The sequence below is a fragment of the Labrus mixtus genome, chromosome 18 (assembly GCF_963584025.1).
Source record: "Labrus mixtus chromosome 18, fLabMix1.1, whole genome shotgun sequence".
Classification (NCBI taxonomy): domain Eukaryota; kingdom Metazoa; phylum Chordata; class Actinopteri; order Labriformes; family Labridae; genus Labrus; species Labrus mixtus.
In genome coordinates this window covers 10707859-10728060 of record NC_083629.1, presented here as the reverse complement: position 1 = coordinate 10728060, position 20202 = coordinate 10707859, and the positions used below count along the sequence as shown (strand labels likewise).

At 42.7% G+C, this 20202-nt stretch overlaps 2 protein-coding genes across 6 annotated transcripts in view; one reads left to right on the top strand and one right to left on the bottom strand.

The window, feature by feature from the left end:
- The window catches only part of si:ch211-195o20.7 (cytospin-A), a 404502-nt gene that overhangs the window by 24173 nt on the left and 360127 nt on the right, over positions 1 to 20202 (top strand). The gene's annotated exons all lie outside the window — the stretch shown is intronic.
- The window catches only part of LOC132993457 (AT-rich interactive domain-containing protein 1B-like), a 173160-nt gene that overhangs the window by 106544 nt on the left and 46414 nt on the right, over positions 1 to 20202 (bottom strand). For 4 of the 5 annotated variants that reach the window (XM_061063319.1, XM_061063318.1, XM_061063321.1 and 1 more), the window contains exons 3-4: positions 19626 to 19781; positions 6469 to 6573 (exon numbers count right to left, since the gene is read on the bottom strand). In XM_061063319.1, coding sequence (XP_060919302.1) covers positions 6469 to 6573; positions 19626 to 19781 — 261 coding nt within the window. The remainder of the gene's footprint in view (positions 1 to 6468; positions 6574 to 19625; positions 19782 to 20202) is intronic. The other variant, XM_061063320.1, reaches the window with a different exon arrangement.

Genomic DNA, 20202 nt, shown 5'->3' with positions numbered 1-20202 from the left:
AAATTCAGATCTGAGCTGTGTGTGTGCCAATACATATGTGTGTCGCTGTGTTAATGGAAACTCACAGCAATAAGCTTCTCTCCTCTGTCCTGAATTTGAACCAGTCTTCCCTTTCTGTTTGGAGAAATAAGCTTTGGCAAAAGACACCAGCCACAGAAGGAAGAGCTGATGGGCAAAGGATTAAAAAAAAAGACACAGAGGGGAAACATTTCTCTCCTTCTAGGGTCAGTCTTTCTCCCTCTCCTCCTCCACCTCCTCCTCCTCCTCGCTTATCTCCCCCCTCCGTCTCTCCTCCTCTGTAGGAGAGGCTGGTGGAGAGGCGCCAGTGGAAACCCACTGGTGTTTTCTTAACCAAGTTCAATCCTCTCCTTTCCCCCTTCACTCTCAAAGCATGCAGCCTGTCACACACTGGGTGCATACGGGGATGTAAGCATAGGGGTAGGTACGTTTGTAAAAGTAGTGCTTGAGCTGAGTGCACACATACACACACACACACACACACACACACACACACACACGCACAGTTCTGCAATCTGCCCTTCACTCCGCTGTGCTGGGCTTCAGTCAGCAAGCCTGTCAGGGGTGGTTGGGTATAAACATGGCCTCCTCTTCCGCAGCTGAGAGGCTTCTCCCCCTCTCTGCTGCTCAGCCTTGTGTTACCACAAGCTTTAACAACCTACGCTGGGCAGCATAGTTCCCTGTAGGTAGAACAGTGTGTAGCTATCAAATATTTTTGCCATAAGATACAACTAAAAGGCTTCAGGCGAACAAAACTTTTTTGACCCCCCCCCCCAGGGAATCTCTTTTGGTGCATCCCTCCTCCACAGGGGTTGAGGGTGCAGTGTAAGCTGCAGAGGAGGGCTGGTGGGGGTCTCAGTGCCCTGCTTAAGGACACTTCAGCAGTGAAATGCACTTTTTTCATTCATCGTGTCTACCTAGACTTGTAATGCTGCAAACAAGAGTGTGTTATAGTAGTTCAAATTGATTTCTAAATGGCTGTTCATCTCAATGCTTTGCAGACATTTAAGCTTCTGAAATAATAAAAACCCTTTACACATATTTTCAGGCCCTGCCGCATGGAAGTAACAGTGACAGCAGATACAATTTCAGACACACAGGTGAATTCTCTAGGATCAAAAAACATGTTGATGACGCAAAGAGATGAAAGATATTTTTAAAAACCAAAATCAATTCTACTTCCTGTACGTCGGTCTTTTTCAAGCCGTGGGGGAACAAATGCTACAGCCCGGGCAAAAACATGTGTTCTCGCCTCTTGAGGATCAAAAACTACGCGTGTACATGAAACTGTGTGTGCATGCTAAATGATTCATGAGGAGCAAACGAAAACAGGCTGGCATACAAGCGGAAAAATAGCCGGTCTGCATTTTAGATGAAGCCAGGGTCGTCTGACTTGCTGTGTCATGATATCTAGGTCTGCGGTGAAAAAGGAGGAAAACACGCATAATATTTGTAAGTATGACTACCAAAAATAGAGTTAAGATGGATACAAACGTATCAAATGACACAGTAAATTATGAAATCTTGTGAACTACTATCTCATAAAGGGACAATGAATCTTTCACCTTTGCTCATACTTTGAGTGTCTACAGGTCTAAGTCTGGTGTGTGACCATGAGCTTTCGCCTCCACCTCAGAGTGTGAGGCTAGCTTCAGATTAGCTGTCCTATTCTCAGAGCTGCTATGTGTTCAGAGCGGCGGCAGGAAGCTGCTGTGGCCTTCAGTGCTGCCGTCGATTCTAAGAATAGGCAGCAGGGTCCAGAGAACATCTCATCTGAGTCTCCCTGCCTCCCTCATTCCCCAATCTTCTCTCCACTCATCTCCCATCCCCTCCCCACATACTGCAAAAACCTCTCCACAACTTCAATTTATATAAAAATACAAGAAAAATGTATGTTCCTGTGTGGAAAAAGGCATTTTGTCAGTGCAATATGAATGGTCCTTGAAAGTATATGTTGAGTGATTTGAATGTGCAGTATGTAATCTTGACATATTTTGAATCGTACGTCAAAACCAACATGAGGAATATTTTTCTTTCAACTGGAGTCCTTTCCTTCCTTCCTTTCCTCCTCATCACCCCTGCATTTCTTTGCATTCTCGACTCCCTCTGCTCTCCTTCCCCCCTGTGTGCACTAATGTGGAGGCTGAATCTAACCCTGCTGGATGACATTACTGTGTGCTGCCTGCTGGCCTGTCTGCCTGCCTAGGGACTCTAAAATAAAACACAGTGGGGAGAGCCAGAGTGAGAGCACATACTGTATAGGCAGTCTGACTGACATGTTCTAATAGAGCGCACACACACACACACACACACACACACACACACACACACACACACACACAAACACTTTGTGTGCGAAAACGGCTCGCAGAGGACAGAATGTGTATCAAAGTGTGAGATGTGTGTGTTGGTGAGCAAAGAGGTCTGTATGAGTGAGTGTGGGTGAAGTAAGAGAGAGACAGAGAGAGAGAGAGAGAGAGAGAAAGAGAGAGAGAGAGGAGGGAAGGGGGGCAGGGCTCTGCAGCTGTGCCCTGTCAATCATTCCTGACCTAACACTCGGAAAAACAGAGAGGGCAAGGTGGACGGGAGTGTGAAGGAAGCGACAGCCAGGGAGAGATAGTGTTTCAGAATTTTCCCTTTTGTCAAATGAAAAATAAGTCAAGGAGTGGCAAATGAGCACTGAAAGACATACAAAAATATTTTTATCTATGTGTGTGTGCTCGTGTGAATAACATGCCGCTGCCGGAACCCCCGTAGCCTGAATTCAACATCCCTCACCCTGTACAAGTGACAAAAAGATAACCACGTTTCACTTCACCGCTTCATGCACTCTCTCTCTTTCTTACTCATTCCTTTTTCTCATCCTGCTCTTCACCCATCCCCCCCCCCCCCCAACCCCCCGGCCTTCCACACCTCACCCTCCCACCCCCTAACACACTCTCTCTCTGTCTTTCCACATGGCTGGCCATCCTCTCCCATGTCCCAGAGGATGGGAGGCTGTGCGGCAGCTTGGCAGGCTGTCAGGGGAGCGCCAGAGAGCAGTGAACATGTAGTGACTGGAACGGGGGAGGCATTGGGGTTGTAGGGGGGGGACTGAGGGGGGAATATCACACCTCAATGTGGCACTGGAAGAACTGGCTCTGCTTAGCAACATTAGGCAAAAGATGCATCAGGCACCAGGAAAAGTACCAGAACAGTCATCATCACCAACAGCACAAGTTAACATGCAGCACCCAAAATATTATCTTGTGCCAAACTGTAACATCTCATTAGTGATCAACATAACATATCACCCTTTTTGACATATCACTACCAAACCTGTTGAATGGAAACTAGGGTCATTTTAAAAATGTCATAACTCATAAAAAGAGCAACATCTTTTGACTTGACAGAAAAGGTTATGTCTGATGTCTCATATGGGACAGATGATACAAGATGAAAAAGTTATGACAATTAACTGGAGTCCTAATGTGCAGTCTTTATTATTTAAATAAAGTACAAACCAAAAAGGTAAATCTGTTCACCTGATCTGAAGCTAACATTTCATTGCTGTGCTTTTCTTTCCTATCAATTGGTTCATACTCTCAATAGATGATCTTTGTTCTGGCTCCAAACTTAAATATTGTGCAGAACTGAAGGAACAGGCTCAGCCAAAGTACATCTAAAATGAGGCACTTTGCAAATACATTTGTTGCCTGTAGCTTCAGGCTAAGCTAAAGTTAGCTAGTTAGTGCGATATATAACGATTATTTTAGTGGACTGGCATTAATTAATTAATAATCCTACCCAAATAAAGAACATATATAGTCACCACACGAGGTCCCCATCAACGCTGTAAGGTTATAACATTGACATGGTTTAAATAATAATAAAATGACATTCCAATTAAATTCCTCTATCAATAATTGTGTCAGTATTGACTACTTTGTGATTTATGTTACCAAATATACTTTTTTATTAGGGGTTCAGAACATTTTTTTTTTTTATTGCATTTTGTTACACAATGAACACCCAAGATCCCATTGAACATGTGCATGTGATGAATGTCACATTCATATCAGGCCACATGACTTTTTTAATTTTTTTTATCTCAACCTCACAATTTGGTTTCGGCCGTTTTTTTCCACTTTGTTCTTCTTGATTTTCAATGTTCATGGTATCAAAAGGAAAAACAAAAAATGGCCTGTTTTAATGAAAAACGGCCTGAAAGTACACTGACCAAGAATATACTGAAAGAGGAACATTGTAGTGTGATAAGAAGACTCAATATCAGGTGGTGACTGCAAGGTCGGTTTAAAATAACAGAATACTGAAAAAAAGCTGCAGGTTAACCGCTGACACCAATAAGTCAGGCTTTTGATAAGCAGCAACAAAGCTGTAACAACTGAGCTGTACACAATGAAAACAGCAGTCACTCATTCCTCCATTATAATGATGAATGATCTCAGAGAGGCAACAGATTTCATGTTAATGCCATGCATAAAAATGTGTCTCATTTAAATTCACACCAGAGCCAAAGCTACATAGACAGTCAGATAGATGGTCAACACTAACATCAATGCTAATGCTGCACTTACAGGCTAGTCCTGAGCATTCACACGTGTTCTTTCTGCTTGGAGCAATTAGGTGATATGAAATACAAGACACGGCGCATCTCCAACACATTACATTTTAAAAACCCAAGGTGCATTGTGACTTGCATTTGTGATGAGTTACTAAAGCGCCTTTTCCCTTTAGTCTCGCTTCAAAAATCCCGCCACATCACACAGCAGACTCGTCCCAAAACAACAACATGACACTTTGCCGACCCGCGCTCCCTCCCTTCTGACAGAGAAAGGGAAAAAAAAAAGATGACAGCAGCTTTAGATCTGACATCAAACGCCAGCGAGAGTAAAAAAAAAAAAAAAAGAGAAAGAAGGGGGTTACATCTCTGCCGTGACAGCTTGCTGGAAGAGCCTGGCAAAAGCCGAGCGATTTCTCTCCCCTTCTCTTGCTACCCTTCTATCTATCCATCTCTTCCTCTCCGTGTCTCTCTCTCATCAAAACTTGCCGCCGATTAGGATCTCGCCGAGCCATGCGCTTTGGATGGGATGTGAAAACACACGGAGGAACCCAAGGGGGTAAAACGCCAGGATTAGAGTGGGGAGGGGGAATATGGGGTGATAGTGATGGTGGTTCAAATAGATCGGCCCCTGCGACTGCAGTGGCTCCTCGCCTCGCCTTGCTCTCCCGCTCCAGAATTCACACACTGATACATCAAGGCCATTTCTCATTATAGCACGAGGGGGGGAAAAAAAGCTTTCATGATGCTACTTTAGAGGGAAAGACAGAGTGGGAAAAGGGAGGGAGGGTAAAGAGTGTAGGAGAAAAAGGAGAAATGCCAAGATAAAGCAGATGACATATTACTATTGGTATGCAATGAAGGAAATAACAGAGAGAAAGATAGAGGCAGTGTGTGAATGTGTGTGTGTGTGAGAAAGAGTAGCAGGAATAAGTTGGAATAGTGACAGATAAGTCAGCCTCTGAATTAAAAAGAAACACAAAGTCAAACTGTCAGTGTTTGTTGAAAGACAGAAGACAATTTGCGAGCACAGACTTTAAAGGTATCTGTATATGGAAAATATAATCACTTCATTTGAGTTCATTCACTTCATTTAGCTTCTCTTGCAGTTTATTGCTCCGCTCCCGAGGCTTTTCCAAAGTATCTGGTAAATTAAACTGCACACACCTCAAGGAGTGCCAATATTTGCCACCATTTGCAAATGTCTATTTATTCTGTTCTTGAAAGTGCCGAGGAGCTGCAAAGGGAGAAACGGTAGAAAACGATCAGTTTGGCCAGAAAACTGGAGCAGCCCACATCCCTCTGCTCTCATAGATCAGCGTGGCCTAACCGTTTTTTTTCATTACTCCTCCAGTCAACCTGCTTTGACGATTTTTTTTAGCTTGCCCAAATGCCAAGAGCGTGTGGTTTTGCATGTGTGATTGCGGCGTGCATTTGCAGGAATGTGCGCGTTCGTGCATATGCTCATCTGTGCATGTGGGTGTATGTGTGAGTGAGAGCATGATGCATGGCCCTTTTGCCTTTGGCATGGGCGCCAGTCAAAACAAAGACATAAGCTCAGAGATATTAGTGGAATCCATGATTCCCACAGATCACAGGATGGTCACAGGTTGAGCTGAGGTGTCCGACTGGACGAGATGCCTAAAACTAGATGATGGCAGCAAAATACACACAATTGAAGGAAGACAAAAAACCAAATACTTCTTTGACACCTGATGGTGTGTTTTTGTGTCTGCTGCAACAAAGGACCCTCTATCAGTCTCTCTCTTACTTTTTCTCTCTCCCTCTCACACACACAGACTTTATCTTTTACCAAATATGTTAAGCAATACATGTCAAACTCTGCAACCATTTGCACTTAATGGTGTGCAAAACTGTCAATTACTCACCGGCAGACTGGACGGACGGTCATGAGAGACGCCCTCCTCATTGTTTGCCTTGCCAGAGTTCCCTGGGGCAGGACCCCTGGAGCTGTAGGTGTCCTGCTGCGACTCCTGGAAAGGAACACAAAAGATGGGGAAAAGGTTAGGAATTGAAGATGGATTTAATATTGCCAATATTTTGAGCACAGAGTCGAGTATCTCCATAATATGTCTCGACAGTTATGGATGAAAAGTACGGAGCCCCCTTAAGTCCCAAAAAGTTATTCACATCGTGAAAAGAAAAGAAAGAACATGATGGCTAATTATACAGGCAAGAACTGCTCAAGGTCATTTTAAATCATGCCTATGAACATGTCAAAATAATATACTCAGGGTTTGAGATGATTTTGTGTATTTAATTTTATTTTTGTCTTCATGTCAACATTCAAATGATTCCAGCTTCCTACTCAGCGACATCATATTAGTAACGTCCCTGAGTCGGGATAGACAGTCTCCTGTCATAAATATAATATTGTGTTAATATGAGTGACGGGGATGGAGTGAATGAGTCGGCCTGTGAGTGTGTGTCAGGTTTAAAAGGCTGTAATAAAGACTCTGATCCCCGCTTAGATCAAGTCACAACACAAAGCAGCATGTTGCACGAGGAAATAAACACAGACTGAAAATCATCCAAACACGCACCATACTCGCCAATTCATTTCAACCAAATCCCAGCCTAACCACCCACTAATCCGCCAAACATACACACAAATACGAGCGCACAGAGACACACACACAAACACACACGCACACAGTCCTATTGTTCAATCTAAGTCATTTTCTTTCCCTCTGTAATCACAAGCCTATCTAGTGTAAACCAATTTTCTCCCCATTGTCGGAGGTGTTGCCCTCTCCCTCTCCCTCCCTCTGAATCTCTCCCTCCTTTTCTCTCTCTCTTCTTTTCATTCGCCGCGGAGGTCGTTCCTCCATCATGTTAAGCGTTGGCAGCACAATGGCAACTTGTTAAAGAGCTCTGAGAGGAAGGATTAGTGATAACTGATCGGCGAGACGCGGAGAGAGATCACACGTGAGTGCCTGCACACACAACATACGTACACAGTACAAACACACACACACACACACACACACACACACACACACACACACACACACACACACACACACACACACGCACACACACTCAAGGTGTGTTCAGGTTTTTCCTCTGAAAATCCGTTTTTCCCCCACAGTTTGATTTCTTATCTGTTGTTTGATTATACTGTAGTAGGTGGGCAATATCCCTGTCAGCTAGGTGATATAATTTTATAGCAGAAGATTATCCTTCACAGCAAGAAATGTATCATGTGAAATAGATCTATTATTAGAGCATTAAACGGGTCGTAATTTGTGAATCCAGGGTGAATGATACGATTTCAGTCTTTGTACACTCTTTTAAAATCTGATATGAGCTTTTCTGCACACTGAACGTTTCCTTTTAAAGTTTCATCGCGCACACAGTGTTGTATGCTGCATTAGCAGCTGTGCTCTCACATAGAGGAAAGTTAATGTATTCATTCATTAATTATTAAGAGCAGGTAATGTAATGACCTTAAATACTCGAGAGTAGTCCCTTCAAACTCAAAATTTTAATTATATGCCAATTAAAATCACTGAAGAACTTAAATTATAGAGCATTTCAAATATTCAAATGTTTACTCAATTTCATTCTTTCTTTGCAGGCAGTTACTCAACACTTCTACTAAAGTATTCTCAGCACTCATAGGAAACATTTTACTGCATTGTTAGGATAAAGTAGCACACTCATCAACTGTAAAGCCATGTTTTTTTTTCATGGTTCTTCAGTGTCTTTGCTCCTAAAAGCTGTGATGTCTCCATTTAAAAATGTGTGACCACTTCACTATGAATAAACTGTGACGTAGTCAAAAAGTGTTTTGGTTAGCAGTGGAAACACGTGTTAGAGAAAAAGAGAAATGTTGCTGATGGACATGAGGATCACGTTTAAACAGCTAAATGTTTTTAAATAATGGATTCTTTATTCCTTCATCTACATAACTTCTACTATTTAATGACCACAGTTAAAAGAACTACCCCAAATAAGTGTATATTAAAGTTTTGAAAGAGAACATAAGAACAATTCCTCTGCTCTCCTTACTGATATTTTTCTACATTGTTAATAAATGCTTTAACTCGTTTGAATTGATGTGTAAGGTCAGCTGGTGGGACTTCTTGTTCTTGCTATGTTGCATGTTAGTAAGTTATTCTCCTCTTTGAAACAGTTCTTCATTAGATTTCTTAAAGAAGGCACTACCTTCTACTTTTCATTTTATTCTCAATGAAATTAAACCAAGTAAATGTATCCTCAAGCTATTATCTTTTCATTATAGCAGAACCTAAACCCCCCCCCACACACACACACACACACACACACACACACACACACACACACAAACCGACAACATCCTCTTTACCCCATTTAAAAGCCAGAGGGAAACCCTGTTCACCCAGATGTGGTTCTATCACGGGATCACATAACTTCCCTTTAAATTGATGGGTGCAGAAAGACGCTCAACATCAGCATGGCAGCAAAATATGGAGGCGCTATTTTCAAAACAAAGCCATGCTATTTTCCTCGTCAGGGCCCCTGGGCGAGCCCTGTGTCTGTGTGCACAGCCCCCGTGTTTATCAATGGGAGCCTGGATGCACGCCAAACATCATGCTTTTATTACATGGTCGGAAGTGCTCGACTGAGGCAGAATCCCGGCTTCAGACACCAATACACCTCCGCTGGTAAATAAAGGCCTGGGGAATGGAGGGAGGAGGAGAAGAAATAAAGGAGAGGGGACATGTAGTGGCATTCTTTTTTATGTGGACAAGTGAGCACATGCACACACACACTTTAGAGGATGCACACATGGACAGACAGTTACTCAGACAGTGAAATGAGAAGAGTGGCTGCTGACCCAAGTTCAATATTTACTCAGGCATATGAGTATGTAGTGTGTGTGTCAGAGTGTGTGCGTGTGCGTGTGTGTGTACTCGAGGGGATTTCCGTTTTAAGTGGGTCAAAGTGAGGTTAGCCTCATACTACTGTTTACACTCACGTTCTTACATCATCACTGTCAACTGTAATACGGACGGAAAGGGTGAGCGAGAGAGAGAAACCGATACTGGGAGGAGAGAGACAGATGTTTGGAGAAAAATACACAAGGTGAGATTCAAGAGAGATAGAGAAGGAGTAAAGGAAGAGAAAAGGAAGCAAGGGGAGGGAAGAGAGGGAAGAGAAAGTGAGGAACAGGATAGAAAAAGGAAGAGACAGAGAACATCAGAGGCAAATGGAGGAGTGCTGCGAGTGCATCCTTTCATTTGAGTTTTTTTTTTTTTTTCCCAGTCCATTGTCTCAAAATCCCATTTCCCAGCTAATTTAGAAGCTTCTAAAATACACTCCACTCCATACCTTAAGCCTTAGGCCACAGCTAATCCTGTCTTCACACACACTTACACGCACACACACGCAGACACGCTCATTCATCCTCCGTGCTTTTCAAAAGACTTCATCTTGGCATAGTAGAAACGAATGAAGGATATTGAAGGCAAGCGTTTGAAGTACATGAGGGAATGCAGGAATCAAACTGTGAGTTAAATGCTATTAGACAGCTGTGTGGAGAGGCAGTGTAATATTAGATTTGATTGAATAGATGACTGCTGAATGTGGTGTAATATATAGAGCCGGAGAAGCTTTATGCAGACGTAAATCAATATTGCAGCACCATGCTAATCCCACTAACTCAGGAGGGGGAGTCAGGCAGTAGGTGTGAGATGTACAGATGTAACAAACGTGTCAATGTTACACACCAACAATTGTTTGGAGTCGTGTAAGTTTTTCTTTCTGAAGCGGTCCTTCTTGTGATTCAATCTTTTTTTTTTTTATAAAATACAAGAGGAGACATCTTCTTCACCTCAAAGATGAGTTCAAATGTTAAGTTGTGTGATAAAAAAAAGCTCAGAGTATCACTTTCCTGTTAGTCATTTGGTCGAAGAGGAATCTAGCACACCATGCTGCTCTTTAAAGTTAACTCCATTAACAAACACCAATACACTTTGTTTCTTTCTTTGCTCACACCTCAATTAAGAATGCTTTAATGCCTCTGTTCGGTTGGTTACACTGCCCACTTTTTAACAGTGCATTCAGGCAGGGAGCAAGGTGAAATGGTGCATTGCTTGTTTGAGAAAAAGAATGTGGCATGACAGCAAGTAAGCGCATTTGATGCCGCAATTTCAGACAACAAAAAGCAGAAAGTGCAAACAGACATTTACAGATGTTAAACTGATTGAGACATGCGGAGGAGGATTAGGGCCACTAAAAAAAAGTGTTTTTAAAAACATACACATTCTTTCTTGTTTATGTTTTTTTGTTAACCATCATTGTCTGCTCAGGGCTGTCTTGCTTTGAAAAACAGAGATTTCGTCACACATAACCTCATGCTGATTTTAAGGGTCAGCATCTTCTTTTGTGTTAACTTTGCGATTCCCTCCTTCTTGTTTCTGTGACTTATCTTCTCAGTCATTAGTCCTACTTTTGTTCGCCCCAGCTCAGGCTTTACTGCTCCCTGACTCTGCATCATTTCATCTTTCTCCTGTATTCTTTGCATCCTGTCTTATAAATCTTTGCTTGTTTCTCCACCTCTCTCCTCTTCTTCATCTACAACCAGCCTCTCCCTTAACTACCTTTCCATCTCAGCTCAGTTTCAGGATCTTCATCTTTTTCTCCAATGTGCACCTCCTCATCAAAACCACATCCACCCTTCACTTTCTCCATCACTCCTTGTCTCTAGTCTTTCTCCTCATGACTACTAAATGAATGTGCCCCCCCCCCCCCTCCATCCCACCCCCCTTTTGCCCCTCCACCTTGGCAGATGCACATCTCCACAAAATCTGACGCTAATGCCATTAATATTCATTAAAAATTAAGCTTAATTGCGTGTCTTTAGGAGAGTGGCACATAGACCCCTCCTCCGCAACACACTGCCTTACCAGACACCCCCCCCCCCCCACACACACACACACACACACACACACACACACACACACACACACACACACACACACACACACACACACACCATGACTCCCAGTGCATTTGGCCACCACCCCCTGCCACATTACCCCAAAGACTGGGAGACCCTTCAGAAAGACATACACACTCAAATACACACTCAAACTCATATTCAAAAACAAAGAAAATGAAGAGAAAGTGAGTGTTTCCACAGCGCTGTCTGTGTCGTGTTGTTGTATGTCCTGCACTTACAGACATGTAAGAAGCAGTCTCTACGCATCGGAGAAAGGCGGAGGTGGTGTTGATGGTGTTGGGGGCAGGGACATCCATATTCAACATTCGCCTTCACACACACATACACACGTTGGTACAGATTTGCAGTCACACACACACACACACACACGCACTTACACAAATCAGACTGACTGAACCATAATTGCTGCAACAATCAGCAGAGAGAGCGAGCTCCGCCACGTTCTGAAAAATGTGACAAATCAACATTTGGTTCTGGAATGCCAGTTTCATGTTTTTTTTTTTTTTGACAATTACATATTTGATCTATTTCTGAAATACATGGAATACATTGCAAGTCAGATTGGCAGTATATACAGTATAATATAAGGCAGAGTTACAACAACTACCTTTTAAGTGTGTTTTGATTAGACGGAATGTAAATGACGGCTTTATATTCCAGGGTACAGCCTGTTATTATCATCACGCCAAAGGTGACCATTAGATTGAAAAACAGCTGTGGGATTTGTATTTGTGAAAGTAAGGTGTGTGTATGACTCTATACCTGTGAGCTCTGTTGGTGTGTGTTTGTGTATGTATGTGTGTGTCCAACCTATCTTAATAGGTCCATTTGTAGCAGGGCCTGTTCTAGTGCTGTGTCCTTTAGATTGGATTCTATCTCAGCAATCCCCCTGACCTTTAGCACAAAGAGACTACAAGAGAGGACCGGAGATCCAACACAGGACACACACACACACACACACACGCGCGCGCGCACACAAGCGAGAATAATTCCTGCACATAGCAGAAACACACACACAGCTGACGTAGAAAGAAACGCACGTGCAAAGACACAAACAAAGCTTCACAAACACACTGGTACGTGTGCAGGCCTTCCCATAGGGATGATGTCTGATGAACAGTGTTAGCAGCAGATGCCGTTGCCAGGGCTTTCATTTCCATTCCTCTACACAGGCTAATCAAATAACAGCCAGTCTTTGTACCATCTTCACTTCACACACTCCTCGCAAGTCCCCGTCACCACCACCAACCCCATACGCCCATTCACTACAATTGCCCTGGCTCGCAGTTAAAGAGGACATCCACCCAAACTGGTGTACACCCACATGACTTTTGCTAAAGCACGCAGGAACAATAGCGCCGTGTTGGCGAACTCGACTTGGTGACATTTTTTTTTGTGTTTCTTTTTCCCTTTGTCTGTGAAGTCTGTATCCAGGAACAAATGTAGCGGCATTTCCTAACAAATGGCAGCTAAATGAGGCCCCTAGGGTGCTGTGCCGCTAACTAGCGGCCCCTTTTTTTCTGAGCCATTATGATTGTCCTAACGGTTCCAAAAACACCTCTCCCGTTCTCGTTCATTTGCATTTGAATTGCAGCCCGGCTGTACAAAAACAAACATAAATCAAAAAAGGGGAGAAAAAAAGAAGAAAAAAACAGTAGTGGATTCTAGTCGAGCAATTAGCGAGTGTCAGTCATTGTGAGGTAAAAACACACACTAAATTAAAAACATTGTTTTAAACACACGCATAGTACACACCATCACACATACAAGACCTAGCAGACACAAACACACACATTTAAATATATGTATATATATATAAATTATTTTCCTTTTTCAATTTTATCATTTAGCTTTTGCCTGAAAACTCATCAAGCTTAAGTACTCGTCAGCGTCGGCCAATCGTAGTGTGGCAGGCCGAGGGTTGCCGTGGCGATATGCGGGGACATTTAGAGGACTCCGATAAACTCTGCCATTTAAAAGGTTATGACAATTAACGCGGCTCTCCGCAAATTACCACTGCCAGACCTTTACCCACGGACGTCTCTCTCTCCCTCTTATCACCCTGCACCCAGCCTCGCTCTCTCTCTTTTGCTCTCTTCCTCCTCCTCCCTCTATCGCCATATGCCCTCCATTTCCACAGCCTCTCCTCCCTCCCTCTGTCCACCCCCTTCCAGCCAGCAGCACTTTTATTATCCTGTTAATTAACAGAGTTCTTCACTTAATATTCAAATGGTGACCAATTAATGACATTGAACTTTGGGCGCCCCACCCACCCACATGCACTGCACCCTCCACTTTCACCACATCCTTTTCACTCTCCATCACACACCCTCCTCCCCGGTTCTCATTTCCTCCGTCTTGTCCTCTCAACTTCCTCTCCATCCTCCCAGCTAGTAGCTAAGGTGAGCTCACCTTTCCGTGTCAATGTGTGTGTGACTGTGTGTGTGTGTTCATGGGCAGTCAGCATGATTGAGGCAGCAGTGGATAGTACAGTATACAGCCAGGGGTAATAAAGCCAGAGAGGCAGGTCGCAGAAAGGCTCCACGGCCTTTTAATTAACCTGGTGTGATTAAAAGCAGGGGTGGTGGAGGGTGGGGGAAAGGGCCTGCTGCTGCTGCAGCCAGTGGGGGGTGGAGGGGTGCCAGACAGGAAATAGGGAATGACACTCTGTAAGTGAAAGGACTCAGGTGATATGTCAGTATGTGAGCATCTATGGTTTAAAGAGAGTTCCATCTAAAGACGTACAAATAATGATTTTATCATCACTTCTAATGCATCCACAAAATAAAATGACAAATGGAACTCAGCCTTAACTTTAGACACTTCACTAACAATCATTACCCAACGTCAAACAAGTTTATCTGCAGCCCTTCAACAGTACTGCATCAAGAAAGAACTTTCCAAAGAGAAGGGTGATTTAATCTGCAAAAGGATTTTGTGTGATATATTTAATGCAAAATATCACAACTCTCCAGCGATCTTCTGTAATAATAGTACAAAGAATGTTATCTAAGGAGCACATGACAATTTCTGTATTTTTTTATATAAAAGGTGAACATTTATAGGAAGCTCAACCTGCTAAATCGAGAGTGTTCACCCTATTTCTTCAGTTTTACATAACAGTTACGCCTCTGAGCATCACTAAGCAGCATCTAAACCAATGATTCAGCTTCTCCCTATGCAGGTCCCTGTAAAGTGAGCTTGTCTCCTCCAATCAGCTTTGTGCTCCTCGATACCACTTCAGCGCTCCCCTGAGCCCATTCTCAGACAGGAAGAGGAAATAGTTAAGGCCAATAGAGGAAACGAGCGGTGGGATCAGATTCACACAGGAGAGAAGAGAGGAGGGTTTTACTACGGGGAGTAAATGTCACTGAGAACGACTTCCCCCTCTTCAAAGAGCAGCAGTCAAACCCCGACAACTCCACTATACAGCAGAGTACCTTTCAGAGCCTTATCCAGCAAACAGTTAATGTAACACTCAAAGCGGGTAAAACTGTATAATGTTACATGTAATTACTCTCCAAACATACATTTCAGACACAGTTTTCTTAAAAAAATTGAAATAGTTGAAAAATTAAATAGTGGGTGCTTGATGGAAAAGCTGATCAAAGCCAGTAGCATGTTCTCACAACATTATGAGTTGAAGTGTGGCAGCTGGCCAACGCTGCTTCCACCTCCTCTCTCTCTCTCTCTCTCTCTCTCTCTCTCGCTCTCTCTTCCCCCTCAGTCTATCCTCCTGTCACACTCCAGTGTAAACTACCCAATAAAGCAAACATGCCATAAAAAATTATCTCCAAATTCTTGAAATTATAGCTCTCACATTTCTGTTTTTATGAGGTAGAAAGTATTAGAGTAGTAACAAAATATCACACACTTCATCTGTTATGCGTCAAGTGGAATATGGCCAGGGAGAAGAAGAAAGGGCACCCATTTTCTCCTTTTAAGCGATTTGTCTCACGCTGTAATTGAAGCCAACAATCAGACAAAAAACATTAGGGTCATGATATTTCTAAGGTCTGTTAAAAATATGCTTCCAGAAAACAGGCCTCTATGTTATGGCGTTTTAATATTTCACAATATTTTGCTTTTTCACAAAGCAGGAATCTGTTTTTATTGATTTTTTTTTACCAGCCGAGAACCGGGAAAGTGACATTTTTACACAGAAATTACAAACCAAGTTGTGTTGCGGTCAAAAAGCCTCCTCAATCAATTAATTCACAGCATATGTCACAGTGTGCCGGAGAACTACAACTCACAATCATCAATTTAAAAATATCTGCTGTTCTCAAACACCCACAGCACTCACAAACCACCAGCAAACCACCCACATTCATTTTTTTTCAAAACCTACTTCTTCACTGATGCAATATTTTATGTATTTTTTATTTTCTCGTATCAGCCTTGATGTCTTAGAAATGTCTCTTTAGCCTGCTCTGCTTCTCCCAATCAGATGAGGTCACAGCAGTGCAATAGACTCAAAGAAAGACGTTCCTTTCTCTTCGATTTGTTACAAAACCAGCTAATAGCGGTCGGTTGCAGAGCAAATTTCATGTCAAAGGCAGCTGGAATGGTTCCATCAACTGGAGGATGTCCTCTGGCTAGGGTTAATGGGAGTGGAGTGGGGGGAAAGGAACTGCGGAAAAGCGCCAGAAGAACAAAATAAAGAACTTTTCAGCTCGGATCTCTTCGAGTACTGCAGGGTCAAAAAACAGGGGTCAAAAACACAATGACATCCTAATCTGGCGTGCGGCTGCAATTGTGTGTTTGTGTGTGCATGTAATCCCCTCTGTGCGGTTCACGTCATGTCTCATTTCAGCCCAGAATCACACAAAAAGGTCACCATTTGACCTTTTCACAGCTCAAAATTGCTGCAGCGCTCAAGGCTTGTAAGTGTACACACACACACAGAGACACACAGACACACGCAGACAAAAATTGATACTCACTCAAAGCAGAGAAATGAAAGTAATACAGCACTGAGCTGAAAGCACATCGAAGGCTTTGTTTGCAATCTTGGCCAACTGCACTGTGTAGGTTCAATTATCCAAACATGTTATACTTGGATCCAAAATCAAAGACAGCAACTGGCTTTCTTTGTTATTTCAATGAATTCAGGTTTTTTTCTGCTAGTCTTTCCCTCTTGAAATTCCTCTCTCACTCAATCAATGAACAATTAACTTTGTCTTAATGCCACTGCACAGGCTTGGTTTTGTTAGGTGTAAAATGTCATGTTTTTAATGATCAATATTGTGTATTTTCAGTAATGACTAGAAATAAATGCTGGAATAAATGGAGTGCTTGGACCTGGATTTAGCATTTGTTACACAAGATGGAATTGATGTGGCTGCGTGCAAGAAAACACTTCTGTCTCAGGAGATCTAGCCTATTACAATCTATAAATTGCTATTTACACGCATAGGATGTATGTATACTCTGGAAAGGAACACTGGGAAGATTGTCCTTTCTAGCCCCCCCCCCCATTTATTGCTGCGGATCTTGTTAAAGTTTGTGTCTGATACCAACCAAAATATAACAATGTAGAGTAAGTGTAAAAGTATGGGGGCTGGGAGCTTATTAGTTGATGGAAAGAACAGATTTAGTTGGGTCTATAGTTTGATGGTTAGGAGATAGGAAGCAGGAGGGTTGGCATATTTCCTGCTGTGTTTCTGGAACATAAATTGCTATATAGCTCTAACACACAGAAAGGCTTTCTAGATTAAAGGTAGAGACAGCGGGATGTAACATTGATGCAATGTCTGCTGAACATATTGTGGCTTTTATGCAGCATTAACAAGCCTGTGTCCTGATTGGAACATTTCTCCCTAAAGTAACGACATTCATAACCATACAGAAAAACATGAGGAAACCAACTCCCTGGTTACCACAGCAGTTGTCATAGCAACTAATATGAGACCTATCAGCACAGGTGAAACTAGACTTTGGCCAATCAGGGTGCTTGGGAAGAACTACCTGGTGTATAAATGTCAGCAAGGGTCAATTGCTGCCACATCATCTGCAATGATGAAAACACACCATTACTGTCACAAAATGTCATCGTGGCCATGGATCTCAGCCTCTGCTAGTTAGAGTGAATAATGTTTGTTCAGAAGGCAGCAGGTCTGTGTGTGTCAGCATGTTAAGTGAGGAAACAAGAGTAAGTGCTTTTTCAGTGTGAGACAAAAGGCATAGTGGCTGAAACGTTCGCTCAGTATGAAAACAATTATGCTAAGACTAACGATTTCATTTTTTGACAACCTGCCTTTGTGCTCATAATGGCTTTTTTGTTGGCTATTTGTCTTAGTGTGTGATGTGATGTAGTGTATTCATGGCTGTCTAAAGGAAGTTTTAACTACATCTCAGTAAATCACAGTATAAGTACCTACCACAGAGACAACTACACTACTGCCAAATGTCATCAGTGTGCAGTGCACGTGCTGAATAACTCTATCTACATTTGTGAACTCCTAATATGAAGAACAGACTAATTTAATAGTTTTATGTACGCTTATGTATTTTGTAAAGTTCTTTCCTATGTAGGGATGATCTGTCATTTTGCATAGCTTCTTTACACGCTTGTAGTTTGTTCACGTGTGAAAAGATGCAGTCAATCTGCACTAAGTTCAAGTTTTAAAAAACTGTAAAGGAAGTATCAGAAGGAAAAATAAGAACCAAGGATTCTACATACTGAAAGGGTTTAAAGAATCTTATCTACAATGTTCTTTAAGGGAACCATGAACTATCTATTAATGTTCAACCTTTCTGTGAAACGTAACAGAGGGGAAATATGAAATTGCACAAAAAGAAAATATTTGAGAAGAATTGCAAAACTCTTCATAGCAGTGCTCGAGTAAGTGTCTGTGTTGCACTTTTCCTCTGCTACACAATGTGGTAATTTTGTTTTCATTGTATAATGATTGTAATGGAATCAAACCATGTGTTCTTGATGGAGAACTAATGTGAGATAGCCAATATTGATGAATAAAACGTGGGTTTATCAGCGCTGACATAGGTCTTGCAGAATTGCTTGGGGCATCCCTTCTTCACTGATCTGTCCTTTCCTGTTTTTCTTTCGTCTCGTCTACTGCTCTTCCTCCCTGTTCCGTTTGATCTTTTCATTCCAGTCCAGTTCTGTTGTAATCTCTCCCGACGTGTACAGTTCATTCTCTTGCTCGTTTTTGTTCTGGCCTGTTCTGATCCAGGGGAGGGCTGTTAGCCAGAGTCACTCTGCGCAGGACGATTGATGCCTCTGGCTGCAGAGTGGATGAGAAACACATGGGCAGCCTTCGCTCAACTCTGAAACAGCTGCCTGAACTCGCCTTCCCAATGGAAAACTTCTATAGAACATCATTTTGAAACTTGGCAGGACAAGTCTAGATCCATAACTGTGAAAAAAAGGCTCTTTGTTCTACTGAGGATTGGGTTGAAAAGACATGTTTGTGTACATGGAAAAATGTAAATTCTTTCTCCACATTAAGATGGTCCAAACTGTGAAATTGTGTTGCAATTAAATGACCTTCCATTGCACTGTGTATGTGTATGTGTATGTGTATGTGTATGTGTGTGTGTGTGTGTGTGTGTGCACGTGTGCGTGTGTGTGTGTGTGTGGGTGGGTGTTTGGAGAGTAAGGAAAAAAAGCCCCATGAATAATGCAAGGGAATAATCGGATCCATACAACAGGCATGTTGGATCACCAACACAACTGATGATGTTCATACACAAGCCCACATACACACTTACACACACACACACACACTCACACATACAGTTTATCCCCCAAGATGATCTCTCTGATCGCAGCGATGCAGGAATATTAAAATAGAATCCATGAAAAGATTTGGCTGAAATCTGTTTCCTGCTGACGATTCCTATTTACTATTCATGTCCATCCAATAAGTGACATCTGAATATCTATGATATATTTTTTCACATGTATTTGTTGAATCACCATAATTGTTCCCATGGCATGCAAAGGTGACTTAAATGTCTTGGCCAATTCTTTCCACAAAGGAAACACCACAGTGGGTGCCGTAGTCCGCCATGTGATCAGTTTGTGTGTGTGTGTGTGTTTGTTGGTACCTGTTGTGGCGGTGGTCGAGGCTGCAGGTAGGGGCCCTGGGTCGGACCTGGTGGGGTTTGCTGAGGGGGGCTGAAGTATGGAGGGGTTCCCTGCTGCCCCGCCTGCTGCTGCTGACTGTAACCGCCCATCCCCTGCTGGCCATATGGCGCCACCTGCTGAAACAACCAATCAGACAACGGTTAGAGGGAGAAATTGAGGTCGTGGCCAATGCTGAAGAAAAACACAACACTTTAAATTAGAAGTAATGCAGAGAGGCTGTCAGGTGCACTTTCGGTGCAGGCTTTCACATCAGGTGCCAGGTGATGTAATGTAAGGAGAGTCCGCAAACCTAGATTCCTCTTGGGATAATTGGAAAATAGCAACAAAAACATCTCACATGGGCCAACATGGACACCCGTGTATCCACTTCATCTGAAGTTCTTTATTTAGCTCCGACCAGGCTGACACTGTCTCCCAGCAGTCCTTCTCCTAATAAACTCTCTCTGCAGAGAAGTCTAACTTTATGTCCTCTGGCTTGCCAAATGCATCCTCCTCTGTACATTATCCCATTCTCGTTCAGCTCACAGATGGGATGAG